The 26,212-nt window shown below is 43.3% G+C and overlaps 1 protein-coding gene across 1 annotated transcript in view; it reads right to left on the bottom strand.

Moving 5' to 3' along the window:
• The window catches only part of CORIN (corin, serine peptidase), a 162,755-nt gene that overhangs the window by 75,605 nt on the left and 60,938 nt on the right, over positions 1 to 26,212 (bottom strand). The window contains exons 4-6 of the mRNA XM_015412760.1: positions 24,523 to 24,704; positions 14,073 to 14,186; positions 8,757 to 8,864 (exon numbers count right to left, since the gene is read on the bottom strand). Coding sequence (XP_015268246.1) covers positions 8,757 to 8,864; positions 14,073 to 14,186; positions 24,523 to 24,704 — 404 coding nt within the window. The remainder of the gene's footprint in view (positions 1 to 8,756; positions 8,865 to 14,072; positions 14,187 to 24,522; positions 24,705 to 26,212) is intronic.

Below are 26,212 nucleotides of genomic sequence, written 5' to 3'. Positions count from 1 at the left end.
TTTCTTTCTTTCCTGTCTCCCCATCTTTCTTTCTTTCATTCCTGTCTCCCCTTCTTTCTTTCTTTCCTGTCTCCCTTTCTTCCTGTCTCCCTTTCTTCCTGTCTCCCTTTCTTCCTGTCTCCCTTTCTTTCTTTCTTTCTTTCTTCCTTCCTTCCTTCCTTTCTTCCTTCCTTCCTTCCTTCCTTCCTTCCTTCCTTCCTTCCTTCCTTCCTTCCTTCCTTCCTTCCTTCCTTCCCATCTATTCGCTTTCCACCTCTCCTCTCCCACCCTCCCTTGTTAAAACATCCCTAGTTAGGGTTGCCAGGTTCCCCCGTCCACCTCTGGGGGATGGGTGGGAGGGGTGGCCTGATACAGGTTGGGAAACTCCTGGAAATTTGGGAATGGCACCTGGGGAGGACTGGGATCTGGGATCTCAGTGGGGTATAATGCCGTAGAGTCCACCCTCCAGAACATCAATTTTCTTCAGGGAAACTAATCTTTGTAGTCTGAAAATGAGAAGAAGAAGAGGAGGAGGAGGAGATTGGATTTATACCCCACCCTTCACTACGCAAAGGAATCTCAGAGTGGCTTACAAACTCCTTTCCCTGCCCCTCCCCACAACAGACACCCTGTGAGGTAGGTGGGGCTGAGAGAGCTCTGACAGAAACTGCTCTTTTTCAAGAACAGCTCTTATCAGAACTATGGCTTGCCCAAGGTCATCCAGCAGGTGCAAATAGAGGAGTGGGGAATCAAACCCAGCTTTCCCAGATTAGAGTCCGCGCACTTAACCACTACACCAAACTGGCTCCCTGTAATTCCAGAGGATCCCCCAAGTCCCACCTGGAGGCTGGCACCCCTAGCTCCACTGCTGAAACTGCAAGCTCTGGTTCTTCTGTGTGAGTTGGTGGATGCAGACCACTGGCATTGGCTTGCATCTGCTGAATCACTCTGCTTCATGAAGGTGAAACAGCCAGGTGGAGGAGGGGAGGGGTGTTATTCTACCAAAACCGAGAGTGTTTGAGTTTGTCATTCCAGTCCCAGAACACTTTTGCTACTCCCAGGGGGCATCATTCCACTCTAGGGTCCCAGTTCTTTTAATGACTTAGCAATGCTTCTGGCCCAGCCCCAGCCCCCCCCGGGAAATTGGAAAGTCTACGCCCAACTAGATCGTTCTGCTGTCCCTGTCGCCTCCCCTAACATGACCATATTTGCATTTCCACTTCCACCTAGGCACACATCTTCCCCTACTTACCCATAAAAGTCAAATCCTCCAATAAGGAATTAGCCCTGGACCCTAGACCTAATCCCTGCTGCAGATCCTAGCTCTGCATGGAATTGGGCCAGTAATACAACTCTTCCACCAAAGCCCAGGTAACCCTAAATACATATTAAAAAGGGACATCCTAAACTGCCAGCCTCTGTTGTTGATTATGCTCCCAAACCTCCTCTACTGCTGGAATCACAACAGTTGGTAACATCAGACCTCTTCCACTGCTGAGATCACAGGAACCCCATCCTAGTCCAACTTCACTTGTCCCACCACACCAAACTCTTATCTCCAGGACAGGCAACGTATGATTTACTTTTTCCCTTCCTGCCCCCAGGCTTTCCCCATAGGCATCCTGTGTGAACCGGGAGCTTCACTCTCAGTTCTTCTGCCAAGGTCTCTCAGGGTTCAAGGCCTCAGGTAGGCAAAAGGCAACTCGTTTTGCTTTATCAAAATTCAAAAGCACTTTGTGCTTTGAAGGCTCACCTCTTCAGTCTCCGGTTCGACTCTGGGCAAAGGGAGCGAGACACCCATTAACGACGACATTCCACACTTCAGCTTTCAGAAAGCTCCACAGAGTTTATTGAGGATGATTACAAGATACACCCCAGCAGGTAATATCAAAACATATCAGCGTTCACAAAGTTTTATGCTCCTTGGCCCGGCACAACTTTAAAAGTAAATTAGCCTAGGTCTAAAGGAAAACATCTGATATTAAACTGTCTGCTGGCCACTCAAGGCCAAGTAGCTAATTATTATTTGCAGCTGTGGCACTCTTAAAGAAAAACTCCAAGATCTTCACCTAAACAGTTCACGGGGCTGAAGCTGAAACCACTTGGGGTCTCTATTTCAAGTTAATCATCTAGGTAAAAACAGAAGCACGTGCTGCTTCCATACACATCCCCAATGAGGCAGTTAGGACTATCCAAGGTTGATTTGGCTACTATACCTAACTGTCATATTGCAATGTTGTCTCGTTTTGCTTTCCTTAACCCTTTCATATTTCAGTTCTCAGTCTTGATAGGGGATTAAAGGTTATTCAGTGTTCCCTTTGTCTCCGTCTCAACCTTCTAAACAGGAGGACTGTGCTAAGTTGGGACCCGTGCATACAATAGACTGAGTAATTAATTTGCCCTAGAACATGTGTATGGTTCTACACATGCAGAGGATGTTCTGCTCATGAGAAACCTGACACAAGGACCAGTCTGAGTAATGAAACTCATATTTGGTTGGATACCTTTAGGATTTCACCTCATAGAAGGTGTTTTTGGGGGATGCTGTTTTTTGGGGATCCCCTATCTCCTAGGAGCAGCCTTTCAGGGGGCATTTTGAGCTATAGCACAGGTAGGTAGGGGCTGAGAATGCTATGCGCCACTAGTGGAAATTCTTCCATCAAAGGATTTTTTTGGTGGGATCTAAGCCATTATATTCATTCCCTTGGACATGCATTTTTAAAATAAGATTTTAAAAGCCGCACCAAAAAGAGACGCCGCGGTGGGATCCCACGATCCCCTGAGCCGTGGCACCATTGCTCCCCGGCACGATCAGATGCCCGGGAGAAAGAGACGAGTGGCAGGGGGAGGCTGCCGAACTGCGCGTGCTCGAGCATGCGCAGTACGGCCGGGGGGCGGGGATGCGCCAGCAAAAAGACACGCCGGCAATCCAACGGCCGGCAGTGATGCGGCCTATCGGAAAGAACCACCTAGGTAGGTGGTTCTTTTTTGCTGCGGGGTTTGGCCGGGAGGAGTGGATTGGGAACGGGCTGGGAACGGGCGCAGCATGATTCCCAGATGTTGCTGTGGGATCATGCCTGTTTGCTGCAGCCCCGATCCGTCCCTCTCCCGGCCCAAAACGTCTCATGTGGACAGGACCTAAGAATAGTAATCTCTCCCTTATTATAAAAGAGTAGTGGGTGCCAACGTTCTAAAATGCACACCTTTAGTGTATGGACGCTTGAACTGTCAGTCAGAAGACGCTGGCTGGGTTGACTGGCTGCTTTGTGCAGTCCCGCCCAGCGTTTCAAGGTCTTTTGCATATGGAAGAAGATTGGACTTCACTCCATTCCACACCTCAAACTCCCCCCACCCCGCAAGGCAGTTGGAATGTCAGTTTCATATGGAACCTGCTGTATTCTGGTGGTGTGCAGGTCCCAGGTTCATGTTTTAAAAGCTGCCTGGGGGATTATGGACCATTCACACACTTTCAACCTTAACATACCTCATAGGGTAGTTGTGCGGATCATACGGGGGAGAGGAGAATGATGTCAGCTGCTTTGGTTCCCACTGCAGGGAAAGACTGCCCTTTCCCTAGGCAGAGGCTGGTGGGAGGGGAAGTAAACCTGAGGACAGACAGGCAGATAGAGGTAGGCTGATGGTTGCCTGGAAAGGACATAGGGTTGCCAACTCCAGGTTGGTAACTTCCAGGATATTTTAGGGATGAAGCCTGCTGTGGGTGGGGTCTGAGGAGGAAGAGGGGGACCTCAGACAGATACAATGCCATACTCCCCACCCTCCAAACAAGCTGTTGCCAGTCTCCGGGTGACAGCTGGAGAGCACTTAAAGCTCTGGTGCTAATTCAAAGTGTTACAATGTATCGACAGAGTAGTGTTTTGGAAAATCTTTAGGAATTGTTTGGTGCATTTGCCAGCTTTAGGTATGGAAATTCCTGGAGATTTGAGGGGTGGAGCCTGGGTAACAATTGCTGCCACTCTCCAGGTGAGGGCTAGAGATCACTCAAAATTACAACTGCTCTTCAGGTAGCACAGATCAGTCCCTCTGGAGAAAACAGTGGACTCTGTCATTATACCCTGCTGAGTTTGCCACAGCAAACTGACACTGTTTGCCCAAAGCCAGAGCACTCTCCCAGAGCCTCTTTCTAGCTCCCGTTGTATTTATTTCCACAACGGGCCTTATTTCTAGTAATAGTAATAATAGAATTTATATAGATTGTTCAAAGTGTTTCACATGTACTACCTTGGTCTAAATTGTATTTTTTGTCTGTAGCTTTCTAAATAGCTTAGAGTCCCCTGTATGAGAGAAATGTAGGGTATACATATTTAAGCAAAAGCCCCTGTTAGGTTGGTATTACTATTCTTGTATTACAGATGAAAAGTTGAAACTTGGAAAGAGATTATTTCCCCCATTCCATTTATTGTTTTTGAATGCTCCTCTGTGGTGTGCTTCACTACTCTTTAATTCCAGTTTAAGTAAGAGAATTTCTGAAATTCTGCAATTTGAGAGTGATGACTAGCTGGCCAGAGTGTTCAGTCCCTTTTGTTCATATGAATCTCCCCCCCCCCATGTTATTGACATGCTTGTGTGCATTGATGAAACACTACCAAAAAGAAAAAGAAAGCATGATGAGATTGCATGCAAAGCTATATCAGGATTCTTGTTGTGCAGCATTTATTGATGTGTGCCTCGGTGTTTAGTCATGCCGGCCACATGGAAACGTCTTTGGACAGCGCTGGCTCTTCGGCTTGGAAACAAAGATGAGCACTGCCCCCTAGAGTCGGATTTGACTAGCTTTTGAGTAAGGGAAACTTTTACCTTTACACACTCCTGAGGACTAGTAAAAAACCTGCACAAAAAGGAATCCTGATACCCATTGTACATAAAATTCCACCAAAATAACATTTTTGGCAGTATCAGTATACACATGCATATCAGTAACATAGATGCACCTGAACCAAAGGAACTGAATGATGTGACAAACTGAACATGCACAGAATTCTGTATAAAATTTGGAAATAAACACAAAACAAAGACTATTTCCTAATACATTAGTACAATTTTTAAAACAAGGCCAGATAATTCAGACATCTACCGCCCATGGAGAAATGTGGATAAGGAGAATTTTGAAAGCATCTCTCCTAATGAGGACTTGGACAGAGTGGCTTCCCCTTGGGCTAGCTAAGCAAGGACAAGAGTCAAGCCAGAGACTTTCCAGTTCTTAGCCACTGGACTACATTATATTAGTATTCTCTCTCTCTCTCTCTCTCTCTCTCTCTCGCTCTCGCTCTCGCTCTCTCTCTCTCTCTCACACACACACACACACACACACACACATTGTCTTTCTCCCTCATTCGGCCACCTGTTCTCCGCATGGGTCCAGGGAAGAACAGTAATAATGGTAGCTTGATATTGAAAGCTGCAGCAGTTGTCCTTGTTGGAAAAGATGCTCGGGGAAAGAGGTACAATGTATCCTGAGATGCTTGTTTGGATTTCTCAAGGAATACTGCAAAGAAACTGAGCTTCTCTTATATATAAACCCAGACATGGCTTATTATTCTAGGACTCCACCCAGGATTTAGAATGAATTATCTTTGATTTTTCTGGGACGTTTGGGGATAGGGGCTGGAATGAATGTACCTCAAATCACGTATTGGAGCGCATACTATTTTGTTCAGTTCCATTCAGTATTATTGCAGAGGGCCAACGGCCATTACAAGTGGTAGCAAATGTTTGTTTTTTGTTTTTTTTAAATAAAAATTTCAACCTACACAACACAACCACACCACACAGTGTCAAATACATAAATATATAAAATTAATCACCCACAAATCAAACTCCACCCAGTGTACTACTGTTCAATACCTAATAAAATCACAGTCTATGATCCAGAATAGTAAGGGCTTCAGGTATTATTTATAGTATCCTCAAGTTCAATTCAATTTATTACAGCTCTATATGACCGAAGTCTTGACCAAGAGGATACCAAAGGGGGATAAAATAGGTACATAAAATAGACATAAATGTGTCAAGGTACATAATCACAGGTATCCTCAAGTTATATTAAAAATGGATGAAATCATGATAGTGTGGATTTTGGGGCAAGGTGTTATTGTCCATTAAATACTGAACTATGGGGTACCAAATCTCCCCCATTTTTGTGTAGACGTTGTCTAGAGCATAGGGGTTAGAGTACATTGAAATCTTGTTTAGAATGAAATATTCCCATAATTTCTCTCTCCATTCTGACAACAGAGGAATATATGGACTTTTCCATTTTGATGCTAGTAATGTTCTTGCAGCGGTCAATAACATAGAAATAATCTGTTTTTCCTTTTTATTGCAAGAAGGATCTGTCCAGAACCCCAGTAGCACAGATTCAGGAGAAAACAGCAAGTTCAAACCAGTAATTTTATAGATTTCCTGTAGGATTTTTGTCCAGAAGGCTTTTAATAGGCTTACATTCCCACCAACAATATAGGAAATCAGCTTTTCTCCTTCAGAGTTTCCAACAATTTTGACTTGATGAGTATTTGAATTTATGGAGGCAGCTCGGAGGGAGGTACCATCTGGACATAATTTTAAAGGCTTGAAATTTTTACTGTAAAGATGTTAGATGTTAGACTAGGCAATGTCCAGATATTCTGCCATGTTTCCTGTGAAAGTCTGTTATCACATTCATTGTTCCAACATATTTGATATGGTAGCATTTTATTGCTGTCAGTCATGAATAGAGTATTATATATTTTTGAGAGCAGTCCTTTTGATGATCCTTCATAATTTTTAACAAGTAGTTCAATTGAAGTTAGGAGTCTAGAGGTAACTAGTTTTACTGCTGGGTCTCATAACATATGGATTACCTGTGAGTAGCTAAAATGATCCAATTTAATTAATTTATACCAGGGAGAAAATTTGGTTTCTAGTATGACTTGCCTATCTAAAGCAGGATCACATGTGTATATTAAAGTCAGCCTGAAATGTTCCTCGGACAACATCTGGCAAATTATATATTTGAAGGAGTTTGTTATAATTGAATTGCCATTTAGGATCTTTTAGACTTATAGAGAAACAAATGCTTGAAAGATGATCTACTGGAGCTCTCTCCAATTTGTGCCAATAATTAAAAACGGCTTTGTGTGCAATGTATGTGCCCAAAGAGAAGGAAGGGGCAATTTGGTTCACAGCAATTTTTATTTATTTATTTATTTTATATTTAAATTTATACCCCGCCCTACCCCGGAGGCTCAGGGCGGCTGGGGTGTTTGGAGGTAGTGCTAAAAACCTTTTCAGAAAAAAAGTTTTGGATTCTCTCCAAGTTTGCAATCAAGGAGTCATTGCATCCCCAAACCTCCACACCATAGAGGAATCGAGCAATTACCTCACTCTGAAACAGGCTTAAGGCCGTGTCTGTCTGGAAACCCCCTTTGGAATGGTAAAATTTGAGATCTGCCCAGCCATTCTTTCACAGACCCAACCAGGGACACCTATATCTTTCCATTCTGTTGAGGAAGATCTAATTCACTCTTTTAAAGCCCTTCCTGATTCTGAGCAACTGGTTATCATTGACAGACTGGCACAACTGAGGACAACAATTTTGGAACAGAGGGCTACAGAAACCTCTTTTCCTTCCATCTCTCTGCCCCTAGCAATTCTAACAGATACTAAGCCTGGCCAGGTTCTTTTTGACTGTCAATCTTCACAAAGTCATCTAAAAGAATCCAAATCAAATGCAACACCATTTGCCAGAAAACAGCCTGGTTCCCAAACCAAAGTAGCTACTGAGCACCTTCCAAAAAAATTCTTGAGCCCTTAGACGTGAAGCCCTGAATTGATATTTAGAGGATCATGAGTATGGCCTGCCTGGCCCTCCAATGGAGTGCTCAGTCCAAAACTCCTCTTCTAAATTTCCCACTATAGTTCCCAATAATGGCCTGTGTTTTTTTAGATACCAACAAGATCTGGGATCTAGTCAAGCACACAGACTGACAGTTTAAAATCCTTTCATGGAACACCATAGGTTGGAGTAATAAATTTCATGACTTGGCTTTTCCAAAATTCTTACAGAAATTTGACATTTAATGCCTTGAGGAAACATGAATTCTGGAGCCCGACTCTTTATCTCTTTGTGGGTTCTGTCCATAAGTTGTTCTAGTGGGGGCTTGGTAATTCTGGTGTTGGTTGATCTATAAACTGAAATCCAAGTCTTGAAAAGTGAATCTCAGAGTCAGAAACTAATTCAGGTTTTGAGGATAAGTGGGGCAGGTTGACTCCCTCCTCTGTGTTAATGTTTACTTTCCCCAAAGAATTTCTAACAGTGTCTGGAACAAACCTTTTGTTACCCTGGAAAGTCTTGACTTTCAATATCCTAATTCCCATGTCCTTTTATGTGATGATTTTAATGACAGAATAGGTGCTGTCTGAAGACGTTTCCGTGGTCATGTGGCCGTCATGACTAAACACCAAGGCACACGGAACGCTGTTACCTTCCCACCAAAGTGGTACCTATTTATCTACTTGCAATTTCTTGCTTTCGAACTGCTAGGTTGGCAGGAGCTGGAACTAGAGACGGGAGCTCACTCTATCATGCGGCAACCCGGGTCTCGAACTGCTGAACTACTGACCTTCCACAGCCTGCAGTTCAGCATCTTAACCACTTGAGCCACCATATGCTTGCGTAATTCCTTGACATTATACTGCACATGAGTACTAATTGTCACCATATTGGGAAGAAATCTACTCTATTAACATTTTTTAAAAATAAATATAATGTTTTCATTTACCACAATTCTGCTCATCACTTAGGTCTCCGCAGTCATCATACCCGTCACAAACAAATGTGTAACTGAGGCATTTTCCTGTGTTGCAGCGGAACAATCCTTCACTGCAGTCTACAAAACAACGTTACAAAAAATTATTTGTCTTTAATTATTCAGCAATGCTATTATACCTGGACTTAATTTGGACTAGGTTCCAGTTCCAGAACACAATTCAATGCTAGGACAGGAGTGAATGCTGTGAAACAAAATATTAATACAATTGCAACCATATTTCAAACTGCAGAAGAACAATGTCTCAGTCTATAAACATATAAGCTCTGTGCCTTCATGAACTGCATACCAGGCAGGAATCAACAGCTGGATTCCTGAGATGTTGTTTACCCTTAAAGAGCAGCCATGGGAGAGGGGCTGAGGGGATGAGACACCCTTATTGAAGCCACCACATTCAGGTTTCTTTTTAGCTGCCATGGGGTAAAAGGACAGGCAAAGGGAGCATATTTGCCTTTTCCCCCACCAGGGCTTAAAGCAGGCGAGGAAGGGGGCAGTTTGATTAAGGAAATGGCAAAAGTGGAAAGAATTAAACCTTCACCTTCCCCAACATTCCAGCCCCAGTCTATATCACGGAGAAGTAACGTGTAGTTTGGCCCTGTGGCGTCTCAGCAGGTCAAGGAAGAGACTGGAAGGGTCAGGATGAACTGGAGGGCAAGTTCTTGACAACCATGTTTGTACTGGTCACCTGTTGGCCCTGAGCAGTGGGTATGTAAAGATGCAAGACCAGTTGAGCCCAGTAGTGGACAATTGCAGCCATATCAACAAGTCCTAATCCAGTTCTCCAGCAACTGTAGTTCGGCCCCTGTGTATCATGGTTGAGGGAGGGGTGCAGGGTATAAACCCATTCCAACGCACTGTCCAATACACCATATTAATGCTAACTATCGCTGTCGTTTATGTAATAGTTCACCCTGTCCCGGATTTTCCAGACTGATCTATATTTAGTTCTGAAAGAACACAGAGAATGAAAGGATAGTAAATACCAAGCACATGAAATCCCAGACATTCTAAACTAAATGAAAATATGTGCACTCTCTAGATGCTTTCATATTGAGTAATGTAGCACCCAACTGAGTTTAAAATTCAGTGTATTGTTTATCTGGAATCTGCAACAGCATGAGCTATCCCGGCAGTTCTCTGTGTTTACCCATCCCTGTGTTGTAACTCAAAGATTACTTCATGCTCTGTATGGGCTGTTCTTTCTTTCTTTCTTTCTTTCTTTCTTTCTTTCTTTCTTTCTTTCTTTCTTTCTTTCTTTCTTTCTTTCGGCTGTCATTTTCTCAGAACAACTTCTCTGGCTTAGATCACACTTCATTTCACATCCATGCTTTGAATTCATATTTGTAAAGGTAAAGGTTTCCCTTGCTCGAAAGTCAGTCGAATCCGACTCTAGGGTTGCAGTGCTCATCTCCGTTTCCAAGCCAAAGAGTCAGCGCTGTCCAAAGACATTTCCGTGGTCATGTGCCCGGCATGACTAAACACCAAGGCACACGGAACCTTCCCACCGAAGTGGTACCTATTTATCTATTTGCAGTTTCTTGCTTTCGAACCGCTAGGTTGGCAGGAGCTGGGACCAGAGACGGGAGCGCACTCCGTCATGCAGCACTCGGGTCTCGAACTGCTGAACTACCGACCTTCAGGTCTGCAGTTCAGCGTCTTAACCACTTGAGCCACCGTAGCCCCATCTGTACATATAGTTGTACATATACCTTTCTAGGGGGAGTAAGAGACATAGCAAGGTTTTCGCTGCTATGACCAACAGACATGATGTTTTTGCAACCACTAGCTTCTTTTCACAGGAAAAATCTCACTGCCACTGAATAAATATAAACAAATACCTCTCTTCCCTCCTTCTGCCCTCTCTCAGTGTATCAATGCCAGGTTTCCTTCACGAAAGCAGTTATCATCTGTTTGATATCTTTCTTCCCCAGAGCCCTTCTTACTGGCAGGACTAGACAACATGGCCCCAATTATTTCTCTACCAATGGTGGAGAATGGAGATGAAAGTGAGAATGAGCTTCTGCTTCCCCATCTGGCAAACCCGGTCCACCTCCAGCAGTACCACAGGAGAGTAATGTTTGAGTGGATATTCTCCAATACATGTAGTCCTATTTCATATAGTCAATTTTGACGGGGGGGGGGCGGGAGAAATCCAAAAGCTGGCTGCATGATCTGAGTGCTCATGCATTGAATATTATGTGCATGAGCTCTATCTGATAAGAACATAAGAGACGCCAATGTTGGATCAGGCCAAAGGCCCATCTAGTCCAACACTCTGTCACACAGTGGCCAAAAATACCAGGTGCCATCAGGAGGTCCACCAGTGGGATCTGTAGATGGCTAGTGGCATTGGAAGTGGGGCAGACATGCTGAGCGGAAAAATAGGTAAGGCACACTCTCAGCCTTGCCTCATTTATCACCATATATGGGGAATTGATAAACGGCTGATCTGGCCTCCTACCACAATTGAGGGCCTGGAATGTTTTTGTTCTTGCTGCTTTATAGACCCTTCTCACTATAGTTGCTGTAGATTTTCTGGGTTGTGTGGCTGTGTCTTGGCATTGTAAAACCCGACGTTTCGCCTGCAGCTGTGACTGGCATCCTCAGAGGTATAACACAGAAAGATGGAGTACTATCTTTGTCAAGGTGAGAAGAAAATGGTAGGCAGGTAATTTATATCTACTCCAGAAGGTGGGGTAGGGCTGAGTCATTATCTTGCAGGAGTTCCCCAGGCTATGAACATGCTAATGGAGGAGCTTTCCTGAGGAGGTTCTTTTGTATATGGATTGTTTCCTGAGGAGGTTTCCTGTTTCCTGAGGAGGTTCTTTTGTATGTGGATTGGCTGTTGAAATTCTAATCTGTAGTGCTATTGTCAGATGTAGAGCCTTTTGTGTTTTTCAGGACAGGAAGCCATGCCCTATTTATTTTTAAACTCTCTTCTTTCCTGTTGAAATTGTGTTTATGTTTATGAATTTCAATGGCTTCCCTGTGTAATCTGACATGGTTATTGGAAGTGTTGTCCAGCCTTTCAGTGTCTTGGAACAAAATACTCTGTCCTGTTTGAGTTAGGCTATGTTCCGCCACTGCTGATTTTTCAGGTTGGCCAAGTCTGCAGTGTCTTTCATGTTCTTTTATTCTTGTCTGAATGCTACACTGTGTGGTCCCAACGTAAACTTGTCCACAACTGCATGGTATGCGGAATACTCCTGCAGAAGAGAGGGGGTCTCTTCTGTCTTTTGCCGATTGTAGCATCTGTTGTATTTTTCTGGTGGGTCTGAATACTGTTTGTAGGCTGTGTTTTTTTCATAAGCTTTCCCATCTGATCAGTGATTCCTTTGATATATGGCAAAAACACTTTTCCTGTGGGAGACTGTTTTTCCTCAGTTGTTTGTTTTACCTTTGGTTAATCACTCTTCTGATTTCATTCTTGGAGTAGCCAAGTAGAGCTGTGTGATACCTCTGAGGATGCCAGTCACAGCTACTGGCAAAATGTCAGGTTCTACAATGCCAAGACCACAGCCACACAACTTGGAAAATCTACAGCAACTAATGAACTCCAGCCATGAAAGCCTTCAACAACCTTCTCACTATAATTTGTTTCTTGCATGTGTGTTCTGTCTTGCTCTGAGTTCAGTCTTGTGACAACCTTGAGAGGTAGACTGAGCTAAAAGGTGGGCCAATTCATAACATGCAATGTGCTAGTCATTGAACCCCCTCCTCACCACTACGTATGTCACGTTACACATGCATGGATCACATGGGATCACTATACCAGCATCTATATTTCTCACACCAGTGTCAGCAGCCAGAGGTACATTGGCATGGAAAGTAACTTTGAGAAAACCATGTGATCTGAGTTTCAATATATTATGAACCTGAAGATATTAAACAGTGGCAACTTTCCAAATAAATATTATTATTAGGTATGTATAGCAGGTGATTTTCCACAGGCTCTGTTGACAGCAGAGCAGGGGTTCAAACCCGGTTGTCCTACATCCAAGTCCCAAACTCTAACCACTGCACTGACACCCATTTGAGTTTCAACTACTATGCTTAAATTTCATTAATCCTCAAGGGTGATATATATTTTTTTTGTTTTTATTCCTCCCTTTGCCTCTATCTATAACTTTTGCTTTTATCATAACAACTGGCAAGAGCAGCTCCTTACTAGAACTCTCCTTCATTGGATCTATAGAAATCAGCTCTAGTCCAGGACAATTTATGCTGGAATAAAATGTTTTTAGGCTTTAAGGCATTTCTTCCCAGCCCAATTCTTAGGGAATATCAATTGCACTAAAACTAATAAGAAACAAAAGAGCTTGGAGTGCTGCCCTTTTCCTTTCTGGCCATAATCTGTTTATGCTGCTGTATGTGATAGCAGTAGGCGCACTGACCTCCTCAGAAAGATGGGAAAACCCTTTGTTACTGATAGGAGGGAGCTTGCTTCCTCCTTCAGAATCTCAGGCTGCAGTCGCACACACTAAATAATCCATTTTCAATCCACTTTCAGCGCACTCTGCAACTGGATGTTACTGTCTGAACTGGCAAAATCCAGTTGGAAAGTGCACTGAAAGTGGATTGAAAGTGGGTTATTTAGTGTGTGTGACCGCAGCCTCAAAGAAGCAGAAGGACATTTGCTAGCATGTGCTCATTCATTAAGTATGGAACACGTGATCCAGCCGTCAGCTTTTTCTCATCTATGGAAAGAAAAAAAGGATGCGGTTGGATGCACCATACACTGGAGAGACTTCATGTCCTTTTCCACAGCACTTCTTTTATGAACAAATGATATAAGATCCATTAGATTTTTATGAACAAATATTTCTGTGACCAAATTTAGGGGGCGATCTGAAAGAATGTTGGAAACAGGTTATTCTACGTCTGCTGTGTAATACAGCGAGCAACCTGACCAAAGGCATATAAACAGAGGGTTATCTCCTTACAAAGATAGCTTTTGTGGGGAAACAACTGTTAAAGAATCCCTGTGTGCCTTTCCGGAAATATTGGCTGTTGAAACGACCAGTGAAAATGTACTTTTTAAAACATAAAATTTTAAAAGGTCTGCAAGCACAGTTTGTGGTCAAGCTGGTCCAAGGTAAATAGGCCCTATTGATTTTTCTGAAAGGGACGTCAGAGGCAGGCATACGTAAATCCTACGCAAAGCTGTTTCCCTGTTACAATAGGTGACTTTTGTTACTAAGCCCATCTGAATAGCAGTAGTGTTGTTTTTCCCAGACATATGTTATATAACACGTTTAAGTGACGTACTGCAGTGTGTCTCATCACTCCAGTCATCGCAGTCATTGTAGCCGTTGCACTGGAGTCTCCCTGGGATGCAAATTCCACTTGAGCACAAGAAGCTCTCATTCTCTTCACAAAGCACTGAAAAATAAAACACTTCTTTTTAAAAGGACATATTTACGCTCAGTTTCAGTTATTTTACATTTCTCTTCACGTTTATTAAACCTGTTGTTACGTCGTATTGATTAGCAACAGTCCAGTTAGGCCGTTTTCAGGATCAGGTATCACTACGGTGACAGAATAAAAGAATCAAAGCCGGTATGAAAAAGCTACCATCACATCTCTACAATAGCTGTTTACAGTTTACTTAGGACAAAAAGAACAGAAGAAAGAGGGCAAATAGACACACGTACATTCAGGGCTCTTTTTGTAGAAAAAGACCAGCAGGAACTCATTAGCATAACAGGCCACACCCAACACCAGAAACTCATTAGCCTATTAGGCCACACCCCTGACAGCACAGCTCATTAGCACATTAGGACGCACCCCCATGTTACCAGAAGTGTGGTTATCCAGCCACACCCATCTTTTGCTTGTTATTCTGTTTACCTTGTTTGTTGTCAAAACCCAGGGCTTTTTTGTAGCAGGAACTCCTTTGCATGTTAGGTCACACACCCCTAATGTAGCCAATCCTAATGAATTTCTGCTGTTGGGTGTGGCCTATTATGCCAATGAGTTCCTGCTGGGCGTGGCCAACTTGGGAGCCAGCCGGAACTCCGTTCCTGTGCGTTCCTGCCCCAAAATAGCCCTGCATACATTAAAATGGCAACACAAGGAAGTTGATAAGGGAACACTTCAGCCTCCGGGGGACATTCAGTTCTGACCTCAAGAACAGTGTACTTAAACTCAAGATGTTTTGGGGCAGGACAGAGGATGAGGCTACTGAGCCGAGGTTCATTGTCACTGTCTTGACTTTGAGATTTGGCTTAGTACTTGAGATTATGGCCCAAAATTGGTTTAGGCAATGATTTTGGAAACATTCTAGTTCAATAGATGCCACACAGCACAATATTTCTGCCCTGTTGGAACCGTGTAGAAAGTTTTGCTTCCAATTTTTCCCACAAAGGGCAAATTTCTTTGCTTCCATGAGTTCCAATAACCTTAGAATTCTATGAACTGTCCAATCTACTTGAGTGGTGGATAACAACATTCCTAAATAATGAAAAGCTTTAACCTCTTCTCTTTTATGGGAGTCAAGATACCATTCATACCAAGGAAACTTACTTGGAAAGACTACTGCATTTATCTTTTACAGTTAATTATCAACAACGTTTCTTGCAGTAAAATGCTAAAGAAGTCATTGATCTGGGTTAAATCTACTGGTGTCTGTAACAAAAGCATAACATCAACATATAATATATCTGATGATTTATGTTTATCTGTCACAGGGAGAAAACAAACAACAATCACTGAGAACAGTGATGGAACCTGCAATTCTAAGATCACTTCTCTGGAAGTAAGCCCTACTGAATAAAATGGGACTTGCTTCCAAATAGAGCAATCTTAAGCAGAGTTATACCCTTCTAAGACTTAGAAGGGCATAACTCTGCTTAAGACTGGCCTGTAATTCATGTATATATAATTTAAACACTTCCTTGTTTGCTAGAATAGTTAACAATCCAGAAAAAGAATCCAAACCCTCAGGAAATCAACCCTGCACTGCAGCCCCACACTGCTTGCAAAAAGACCCTTCAAAGGGCCTTTTTGCGAGCGTGCAGCCCGCAACCACCCCTCTCCCTCCTTCCTGCTAGATTTAAAGGGCCCTCCAGCTGGTCAGCAGGCCACACAATCCCTGCCAATCATCTGAAGCCCTTTAAATCAGGCAGTGGGGGGAGAAGAGTGGCCAGGCAGGTGATTGCTCTTGGGGGCAGGGCCCACCCCCAGAACCCCCCCCTAAATCCCCCCATCAGAGCAACAAGGGGACCTGGCAACCCCACCTTCCATGGTTTTATTTTGCATGCCGTTCAATAAAATGGGCATCATTTGTGTAAAAGCAATAAATAAATAATAAAAGTTTCTTCACTCTCACCATTGAAAGTGAGGAGGCCAGTCCATATCCATCCAAAATACTTAAGCAACTGAACAATCCCAGCATACTGAAGATCTTAATTTGGAACCATCAGGTAAAAAAGAAGGGAATTTTATTGAACAATCCCAGCATACTGAAGATCTTAATTTGGAACCATCGGGTAAAAAAGAAGGGAATTTTATTGAACAATCCCAGCATACTGAAGATCTTAATTTGGAACCATCGGGTTAAAAAGAAGGGAATTTTATTGAACAATCCCAGCATATTGAAGATGTTAATTTGGAACCATCAGGTAAAAAAGAAGGGAATGTTATTGAACAATCCCAGCATATTGAAGATGTTAATTTGGAACCATCAGGTAAAAAAGAAGGGAATTTTATCACTTAAAACAGGATCAAAGGAGTCATAAATTAACTAATACAAGAAAATAAAACTAAATTTTAATACTGAGAAATGCCTCACTCAATTTTTTAAAAATCAAGTGTTATATCTTTGATACAAAGGATGAAGGGAGCTTCGACTCTCAAAAGCTCATCCCGCCCAAAAAAATATATTGTTGGTCTCTAAGTTGCTACTGGACTTAGATCTAGCTGTTCTATCACAGACTAACAGGACCACCCTCTGAAACTATCTTTGATACAACAAATTTAATCCTCCAGCAAACATCACAATCCAGATCTTTAAGTGTTGATTTTATACAGATGTACTCTTTTAAAAATTATGTTGTATTATCTTTTTTAACAGTTCAGTGCCTTTGAGGACCCTAATTGGGTAACAAAGATGGCCAAGCACATTTTTTGGATCATGTAACCACAATGATTAAAATGTGCACCATGGGAAAACACCTCTAATGAATTGACTGGTTGTGGCAACTGCAACAAAACTCACTTGACAGCATCCACTCCAACAAATAGCACTCCAAGATTTCTGAGACAGAGCTTTGAGGGTCAATTTTAGCAAATGCTGTAAGGCCACTTCCCAGCACTTTGTTGCTCCAGGAAAAATGGATAAATGTGATGTAATACTACCAAAGAAAAATCCCTTGCCTGGCCAGAACTGTCTGCAGCATGCACGAACACAAGATTCCAGTTGTTTTCCAGGTACAAAGAATGCCTGGGGATTTCTGTCTAGAACAATGGCTTGCAATCCTTTGGTCACAAATATTAGATTCCAACAATCCATACTTTTCTTTCACCCTACCCAACACAATGCTTGTAAGATCTTTTTCTGTTGTATGTGTCATGAAGAAGTTCCCAAAAATTCTCCTTAATGAACTCAAATTTTCTGTTAAAGTGGGCAAATTGTCTCCAGGCACTTTGGTGAGAGCTTAGCACCCATCATAATAAAATACTAAAACTGCCATTTTCCAGTTTGCTGTGGTGTGAGATTTGCAATGAGAAAAAAACCAGAATTATTTTACAGCACAGATGGGTCTCAGCATCTGCCCCACCCCACCCACTTCTGACACAGGCACTGGTGGGGTCCTACGAGGATCAGTATTGGAGCCAGTACTTTTTAATTTGTTCATATATCTGGAACTGGAGATGAGCAGTATAGTGGTCAAGTATGCAGATGACACAAAATTATTTAGGATAGTGAACACCAAGGCTGACTGTGAAGAGCTCCAGGAAGATCTCCACAAATTGGGTGAACAGGCAACCATGGGTCAAATGAAGTTCAGTGTAGATAAAAGGTAAGGTGATGTAAAGGTAAAGGTTCCCTTGCTCGAAAGCCAGTCGAATCCTACTCTAAGGTTGCGGTGCTCATCTCGGTTTCAAAGCCGAAGAGCCAGCGCTGTCTGAAGACATTTCCGTGGTCATGTGGCCGGCATGACTGAAAACCAAGGCGCACGGAACGCTGTTATCTTCCCACTGAAGTAGTACCTATTTATCTACTTGCAATTTCTTGCTTTCTAACTGCTAGGTTGGCAGGAGCTGGAACTAGAGATGGGAGCTCACTCCATCACGCGGCACACTCGGGTCTTGAACTGCTGAACTACCAGCCTTCCACACAGCCTGCAGTTCAGCGTCTTAACCACTTGAGCCACCGCAGCTCCAAGGTGATGTACATCGGAACAAAAAAATCCCAGCTTTAAGTATAGCTAATGGGGTCTGAAGGGGCCACGGTGGCTCAGAGGTTAAGATGCTGACTGGAAGGTCTGTAGTTCAATTTTTTTTTTAGCTCAGCAGGCATATTTCTTTTTAATTTCCTTCATTATCTTTTAGAGTTTTTATATATCTTTTTTCTTTTCTTAATTTATATGCTAGCCATCTTGTTGGTTGTTAGCATTTTCAAAAAAGTTTTGCTTTGCATAAGTAATTTTTTTGGCTATTTTTTCTGTCAATAGGCAGTTCTTTTGGTGTTGAAGAAGTTTTAGTTTCACTCTTAAATGCTCATCTGAAGTATCTTGCTTTAATTTATCTTCCTGCTTCTTAATCTGTTCTCCAATTTGTGAAAAATTTTCAGCTCTTTGCTTTTTCATATGTCTCTAATCAGCCAGCCTCTGGTATATGCCTTAAATGCATCCCATACTGTTCTAATGGAGATATCTGGTTGTATATTCTGTTAAAAAAAACCATTTGAAATTCTTTTTTTGTCTCCATTACAAATTTTGCATTTTTCAATAAAAACTTATTGAGAGTCTGTCTACTTTTCTTTGGAGCATTTTGTACTTCCACCAGTTATAAATAATTGTTGAAGAGATCCAACACCTGTCTATCCTGGACCATGATTGTGTCTTGCCGAATAAAATGTATAGTCCTTTTTTGGACTTCTGCCAGTATAAGGTTATTCCCTTCTTCACTTGAAGAGGACTCTGATAATCCACATACAGTCTCAGGTAGCTCAACGGGTGACATCCAACAGATTAAGATGTTCAAGTTCTACACATGATAAATACAATACTATGGTGTAGCAGTTAGTAAATTGGACTCAGACCTTTTCCACACTTCAGTGTTGCCGCTGCTTCCCAGTGAGTTGAATCCCCAGCTGATACTCCAACTTTGCGGCACCTCTTCCGCAAAAGGACATTTATTTGGGGGGGAGGGGTTTCTTGAATTCAGATCTGACTGTCCCTGTGTCTTCCACACTTCCTTTGAAAAGGGTTGTGCAGCCATGTCGTCATATACTTCATCAGCAACAGAACCACTCGGAGTCTCAGAGCGGTATACAATCTCCTTCCCTTCCTCTCTCCACAACAGACACTGTGAGGTAGGTGGGGCTGAGAGAGCTCTTTGAGAACTGCTCATGAGAGAATAGCTGTGAGAGAACCGTGGCTTGCCAAAGGTCACCCAACAGCTGCATGTGGAGGAGTGGGGAACCAAACCTGGTTCTCCCAGATTAGAGTCGGCACTCCCAACCACTACTGGAACCAAACCAAAGTTTATTTTTGATCAAGTTTAAGGGGAAAAGCCTAGGGAAACCCATGATGCATGCTCAGAATCATATTGTGTGGAGTCCCCATTAATTTGAGGGTTTACTGCATTGCATGGGGAGGGAACCCCATGTGGAAGCAACCTGTAGCCAGCCATGCAGTTCTGAAACTTAGAGGACTTAGTTTTTTTGAGAAAAGGTATGGTGATTTCTGCTGATTCCTCCTCCTGCAGCCCACTGAGCCCCCTCCCACCCTGAAATGTTGTTTTTTTTGAGGGGGTCAATGGATCCTCAGGAACAGCACAAGGGGCAAACTAGAGGTCTTCAGTGGGAGTGGGAAGGGAGAATCAGCAGAAATCACAGTCTACTCTTCCAAAAACATAAGTGCCCTTAAGCCTTTGGAATATGCAAGTTGGACACAGGTCTCTGTTCTGGGAAGGATCTAAAATAACTTCTGAACTATTTAATAATCAAGGAGGTTGACAGATATCCTTCTGGGCTTTGCATCTTCAGAAATCAAGTTACTTGGCATTTGTTCTGTGTTTCTCATTAATTATCTTTATTTTGTTTGCAGCCGTTCCCAGCTTTGATTACTCAAAAGAAGACAAGATACAAGGGAGACGGAGGGAGGACCAAAAGAAAAATATAGCTGAAGTTTTTCCTTGCTAGGGAGGTTCATTTCTGACCCACAGGAATTCCATTTAAATATTGTTTTTTCCAGTAAGTGGACAAAGTGAAGAGTAGGTTAAAGGGCTTAAGCAGCTGGAAGGTGTGGTAAAACTTCTCTCCCTTGCATGGTCACAACTCATCCGAGAAACCTGTAGAAATATTTATTCCAAGCCATAGAAGCTTTCTCAGCTCTTTCTGCTTCCATACCAGCTGACATCTTTTTCAGACTTTTTGAAACAATCTTCGTTTATTTATTATGCTTAGACTACAAATGGAAAACAAACAGGCAAGAATTAAATCTGAAATTTCTCTAATTAAAGTTATTAAAATTTAGTCAAATGCCCCATGAAATAAAAGTCTTCACCTCTCTTTAAAATGCCAGTTAAGAGAAGCCCAGACAAATAGCCTTGGGGAGGATTTTCATAACTATAGCTTTTCCACCAAAAGGGCATCAAGCAGTTGGGGACACACATGGAATAGCTCCCTTGAAAGATTTTCATGCATGAAGTGGACCATGCAAAAGAAACTATTCATTCAGGTAAACAGGGCCACAGTTGTGTAGTTGTGTGATGACTAAAACTATGCCTGGAAACAAATATGCAAACAATGTAGATGGTTTGACCAGTTACAATTCTGGCCTTTTTGTATTGAACCAACTGTATTTTGAAACTATATTCTAGGACAAAGCATATTATGGAAGACCATCCAAAAGTTTACCAAGGCATGGATTACTGAGCTGAGATCCTGATCATTCATGAAGAGAGATAGCTGGCACAATAAGCGTAGCTGGGGGAAAGCCTCCCGACCATAGCCACCATCTGAGAACCCAGGATTAAGACAGGGACCAGCAGCTCCCCTAAACTGCTAACTTGCTTCTTCAGGAGAAACAGGATCTTTCACACCATTCAGTAATTCCTCAAACCAACTCGGCCTTATCTGCATTGATAAACTTTACTTGGGTCTGGCCTGTTCTGGGCATAACAATACTAAGAACAGGTTGTGTGAGCATGCTGACCATTCCTTCTTGGAGTCTGAGAGAACACTACACGGTAGTGTTGGGTCCTTAGCAGACCAAAACCCAAGAAAAATCACATTCAAAGAATGTAAAGAGTGCACGAATGTTTGACATTAAAAACAAGTGTAAGGATAGCATTGTGAGAAGACTGAGAGACAGTGCCTGGTAGAGAATCCTGGCCACATCATCAGACACCCTAACACTGTGAAACTTTATGAATGGAAGGGACATAGGTTAGAACCCACAATGTCATCATTTGACAGTTAGAAGCTGTGAAACTTTATGAATGGAAGGGACATAGGTTAGAACCCACAATGTCATCATTCGACAGTTAGAAGCACTGCACCAGGGAAGTGCAAAAAAATGAGGGGTTAAATGCCTCTGTTTGTAATATCTTTAGAAATCCAGTAGGGAAGAAGAAAGTTTAAAGCAGGGATGTTAAACATGCAGTCCAAGGGCTGGATCAGGCCCACGGAGGGCCCCAATCCAGCCCTCAAGGACCTAGCTGTTTTCTGCTTCCTTCTAGTTCTGCTGCTGCTGCCGCATCACAGCTTGCTTCACCAGTGTCTCTCAATTGCATGGGAGAGATAGATAGGCAAGCCTCTCCTGTGTGATTGAGAGAGTCTGGTAAAGATCAGGCTGAGGCTCCTCCCCCTCCTCCTCGCAGGGGGAGGGAGGGAACAGCCAGAGCTTGCTTCCTGGCCAGGCTGCAGGAGACAAAAGGAAGCCTTTTCTTCCTTCCATTAGCTGAGACTACTGCCAAACTACAGACCTTCCAGTCTGCAGCTCAGCATCTTAACCTCTGAGCCACCGCGGCCCTGGACAGCATGTACCACACCATAAATGAAACTTGTGCAGCTTGCAGAGCAATCTGTGCAGCAAAATGGCCAGGAGAAAATACAAAAGATATATAAAAACAGACTACTTTGTCAAGGGATTATGAGGGCATTCCCCAATGACAGAAAGGCCGTCAGGAAAGGAGCAAAAAGGACAGGGCATGGAATGTCCCACTGTGTGGCAAGGCCAAATAGCCCAGGCCTCCAGTCAGAGTATCTGCGCACTGTGGCATGTGTTAGTTAAGGACAACATAACTGCAATGCATTCCATGACAATGTGGAGCATTTGCACTAAAATAAAAGATAAAGGAAAGTAAGGTATGTCTAGTGCTCTAGGTGAAAGTAGTAGCATGATAAAATAATTTTGCAGAAGACCATGAGCCACTGGGAGCACATGCTCACAACAGAGTCCCCACACGACAGGGGATGCATCTGAGAAGGCACTAACTTCAAGAGACTCGGAGCCAAAAGGAGTGCTCTAAGAAAAATGCAGTGCTGAGACCATCAGAATGATGCACATTAGCTCTGTCTTGGAAAGACAGAAAAACAAACCTGGGCATTCCCTGAAGAGTGAAATATATACCAGATACCAAATTCTGTCACCGTGTCACATACAGGTATGTAAAAATGAAAGAAACTGCTGCCGCGGAAGCCAAAAAAGCCGCCAGGGAAGGGGAGGAATTGCTTCATGAAAACATAATAGAAGCCAATGTTGCATCAGGTCAATGGCCCATCTAGTCCAACACTCTGTCACACAGTGGCCAAAAATACCAGGTGCCATCAGGAGGTCCACCAGTGGGGCCAGGACACTAGAAGCCCTCCCACTGTTCCCCCTCGCCGCCCCAGTGAGACAATGTCTGTCAGGCCACACTACCAGGCTTCTGGCTCAGAACCGAGGGCAGCTAGGGAGGAGGAGGGGTTCCTTCAGCCAGGATGGCTGCAGCCAAAGCCTTAGAAAAGAGACATTCTGAATCCAAAGCTCTATCAGGTACAACCTCCAGGTTTCTCCCCCCATAACAGACACAGCAAAGGAGGGGGGACATGCCTTTATTCAGGCCTTTGAAAAGAACCAGTGAATTCGAGGCTGTGTCAGACCACATCTTGCTGGGGAGGAGGAAGGTATCTTTATTCAGGCAATGTACAGCCAAAACCTTTGAAAAAGAGTGATGTATCTAGCTCCATCAAATCATGCCTTCAGGATAAATTGGGAAGAGCAGAAAGCTCAGTTGTGTGAGCCCTAGAGTTGACAGGCTTTTGCAGGCCCCTTTCTGCTGCCAGCCAACTGGCTGATGAGGGGAAACCCCACTTGCAAATGCCCCCAAACGCAACACAATGACGTCCCCCAGAAGATCCCGGGACAGACCCTGGAGGGCCCCCCCCCCCACCGACAGCCAAGTAGGGCATGGCTACCTTAGTGAGCCCTCAGGCAGATAAGGCACAGAGAATGAACATTTATGAGCACCATTTTAAAGCCATGGTCAGCACAATCCTGAGAAGACCCCTTTTGAGCCCTAATAACAAAGTGAAAAGCCAGAAAGTCTTCTTTAAATGTAGTGCATTCCTCACTAGAATTACAGCCTCAAGAATTAGGAAAAAATAAAGAACAGCAATGGAGATCCTCTCTTTACAGTGGCAAAAAAGAGAACTAAGGGAGTAGAGCCCCTCCTCCTGGTCATGTGATGGTTTTGGCAGGAAAGCACCAGAGGGAGGGAGGGCACTCCTAGACTATAAGAAAGCTTTGGAAATCTTTTCTGCAGGTGGCCTGAGCACACGCAGTCCCAATGTGGGACTGCAGAGAAGCCATGACGATGAAGTTAAATGAATTTACATAATCCTGGGACTCAACTACATGTGCATCATTTCTTCAGCATTTTCTATTTATAATCAAATGTGCGTTTTGAGGCTGCACATTTCAGCAAAGAAACTGTGAAGGAGAGAGGTTGCAAAGGGTCAAGAGACAATCTTGTGGATCTTACATGAGAGTGTAAAGCAAAAGGAGGACATGATCCCAGCTTTCTCAGCCTGCAGAGGAAGAGGAAGAGAAAGAGAGGCAAAGAGAAGGTGCCCCCAATGTGAATGACTGCTTGTTTCAGTGTGGGCACCTTCCATCACTGAAACATTTCTCCACTGGGATGCAACTTAAAAAGAAACACCCAAGCCCCCTTTTGGGGTTGGTGGGTGGGTTGTGTAGGAAGTCACCAATGCAAAAAACTTTGTTCAGATTAAGAGTACAGGCTTTTTTGAGAATACATTTCACTTGGGGGGGGGAGTGTGGGTGAAACCAGTTTTATTGGGAAAAGGGGAGAAAACGGGAGATATGAGACAGTGGTGGGATGTTAACGAAGTTGTCTGAACACAAGAAAAAAATACACTAACATCAGGTAATGCGAGTAGGTTTTTAAGGCTATGGAATGTACAGTTTGTCATACACAGAATCTATACATACTATATCATAATTTTACTCCAGCTAAGACTTTTTTTTACTAAAGGACTTACAGTGCTTTCCTCTTTCCCGTTGTGGTGAGAAGCAGACTCTGGTGGTATTGTCACTTTCAGTTTTGTTATGGAATTGTGAACATGCAAGGAACTCTGGCCATGAAGAATTCACCATCCCAAGAACTGGTTCACATCCTTCCTTTGCAGCCTCGCAAAATGATCTACAGGGCAGAATTCCATAACTGGAAAGAATAAAAAGACATTCCAAAGATTACTGTCCCGGCAGCGTGAAAAAATCGTATCTACATTTGCTTCAATTAAAGGCAAAAGGTGGGGGAGGGGAGTTCTTTTTAAATGAAGCAAATTCCTGACGTTATAGAACTCAGACTTCGGATTTTGTTACGTATATTGGTCTCGGTTGGCAAGTGTCAATCAATAATCCCCCCCCCCCCAAGCACATCTCATTTAATTATCTCACCCAACCATCCATGACCATGAGAGACAATCTATTTCACCTACTGCACAGATACAAAAGTGGCTTGCAAGTCAAGGAAGAAATGAAAGTGAAATATATCCACTGTGCACCCACCAAACTGAAGACAGTGTCAAGGCAAAGACATACAAGGCTTGGCTCAAGGCTGCTGAAGGTGGTATGTCTGCCTGCCAAACCTGTTTGTCATAAAGTTTACAGCATCCCTGGTTGTGGGATGATGATCAAATAGCGCGACCAAACATTTCAAATGCAGTAAGATAATAGATCTGTTCCATATTACCTCTAAAAATGGTGGAGCTAATGGATCTGATCCTCACCCACCATAACGGAATGCAAATACTTGTGGACAGACTTGCGAGTGTCTCAAAAGCCAAAATCATTACCAGGTGAATTAATGTACCCTATACTATACTACTGCAGGCTGTGGAAGGTCGGTAGTTTAGCAGTTCAAGACCCGAGTTGCCACATGATGCAGTGAGCTCCAGTCTCTAGTTCCAGCTCCTGCCAACCTAGCAGTTCTAAAGTAAGAAATTGCAAGTAGATAAATAGGTACCACTTCGGTGGGAAGGTAACAGAGTTCTGTGCGCCTTGGTGTTTAGTCATGCCGGCCACATGACCACGGAAACGTCTTCGGACAGCGCTGGCTCTTCGGCTTTGAAACGGAGATGAGCACTGCAACCCTAGAGTCGGATTTGACTGGCTTCTGAGCAAGGGAACCTTTACCTTTATACTACTATGAAGCTGTTTTCAAAATAGAATGAAAGAGACTGAAAGAAAATTGCCACCTCTTGTGGCATACTGGTAGAACAACTCCCAGAGGCTCTCTAGGGTCCAATCTGCATTGGTCTTTCCCGCCGCTGTGCCAACGGATCTCACATCGTCTCACAAATTTCTGTCTGCATTTCATGCCGCATCCGCTCGCCTACTGTTTCATCTCAGCATCGGTTGTCTGCCATTTAGTGCCATTTAGTGGCACAGTCGAGGACATTACAGTGACCCACCATGTTACCTGGATTTGGTTTTAAAGTGGCTCAATTGCTCCTCCCCACCCTCAAGCTGCTGTGAGTGATAAACAGACAACTGGAGCCGAATTCTCCCCCCCCCCATCTTTTCTAAGGAGATACACAAATTGTCACAAAGGGAACTAGCTAGCTGAAAATCTAGTTGTCTGCATTTAAAAGCAGCCAGGGAACATTTTTCTGCAATTATATTTTTGGGGGGGAGGGGTTGGAAGCACACCCACCCTTGAACCATTTG

This window comes from Gekko japonicus, unplaced genomic scaffold (genome assembly GCF_001447785.1).
Source record: "Gekko japonicus isolate JY-2015 unplaced genomic scaffold, Gekko_japonicus_V1.1 scaffold682, whole genome shotgun sequence".
In the NCBI taxonomy this organism is placed as follows: Eukaryota; Metazoa; Chordata; class Lepidosauria; order Squamata; family Gekkonidae; genus Gekko; species Gekko japonicus.
This window is presented reverse-complemented; position numbering and strand designations above follow the sequence as displayed.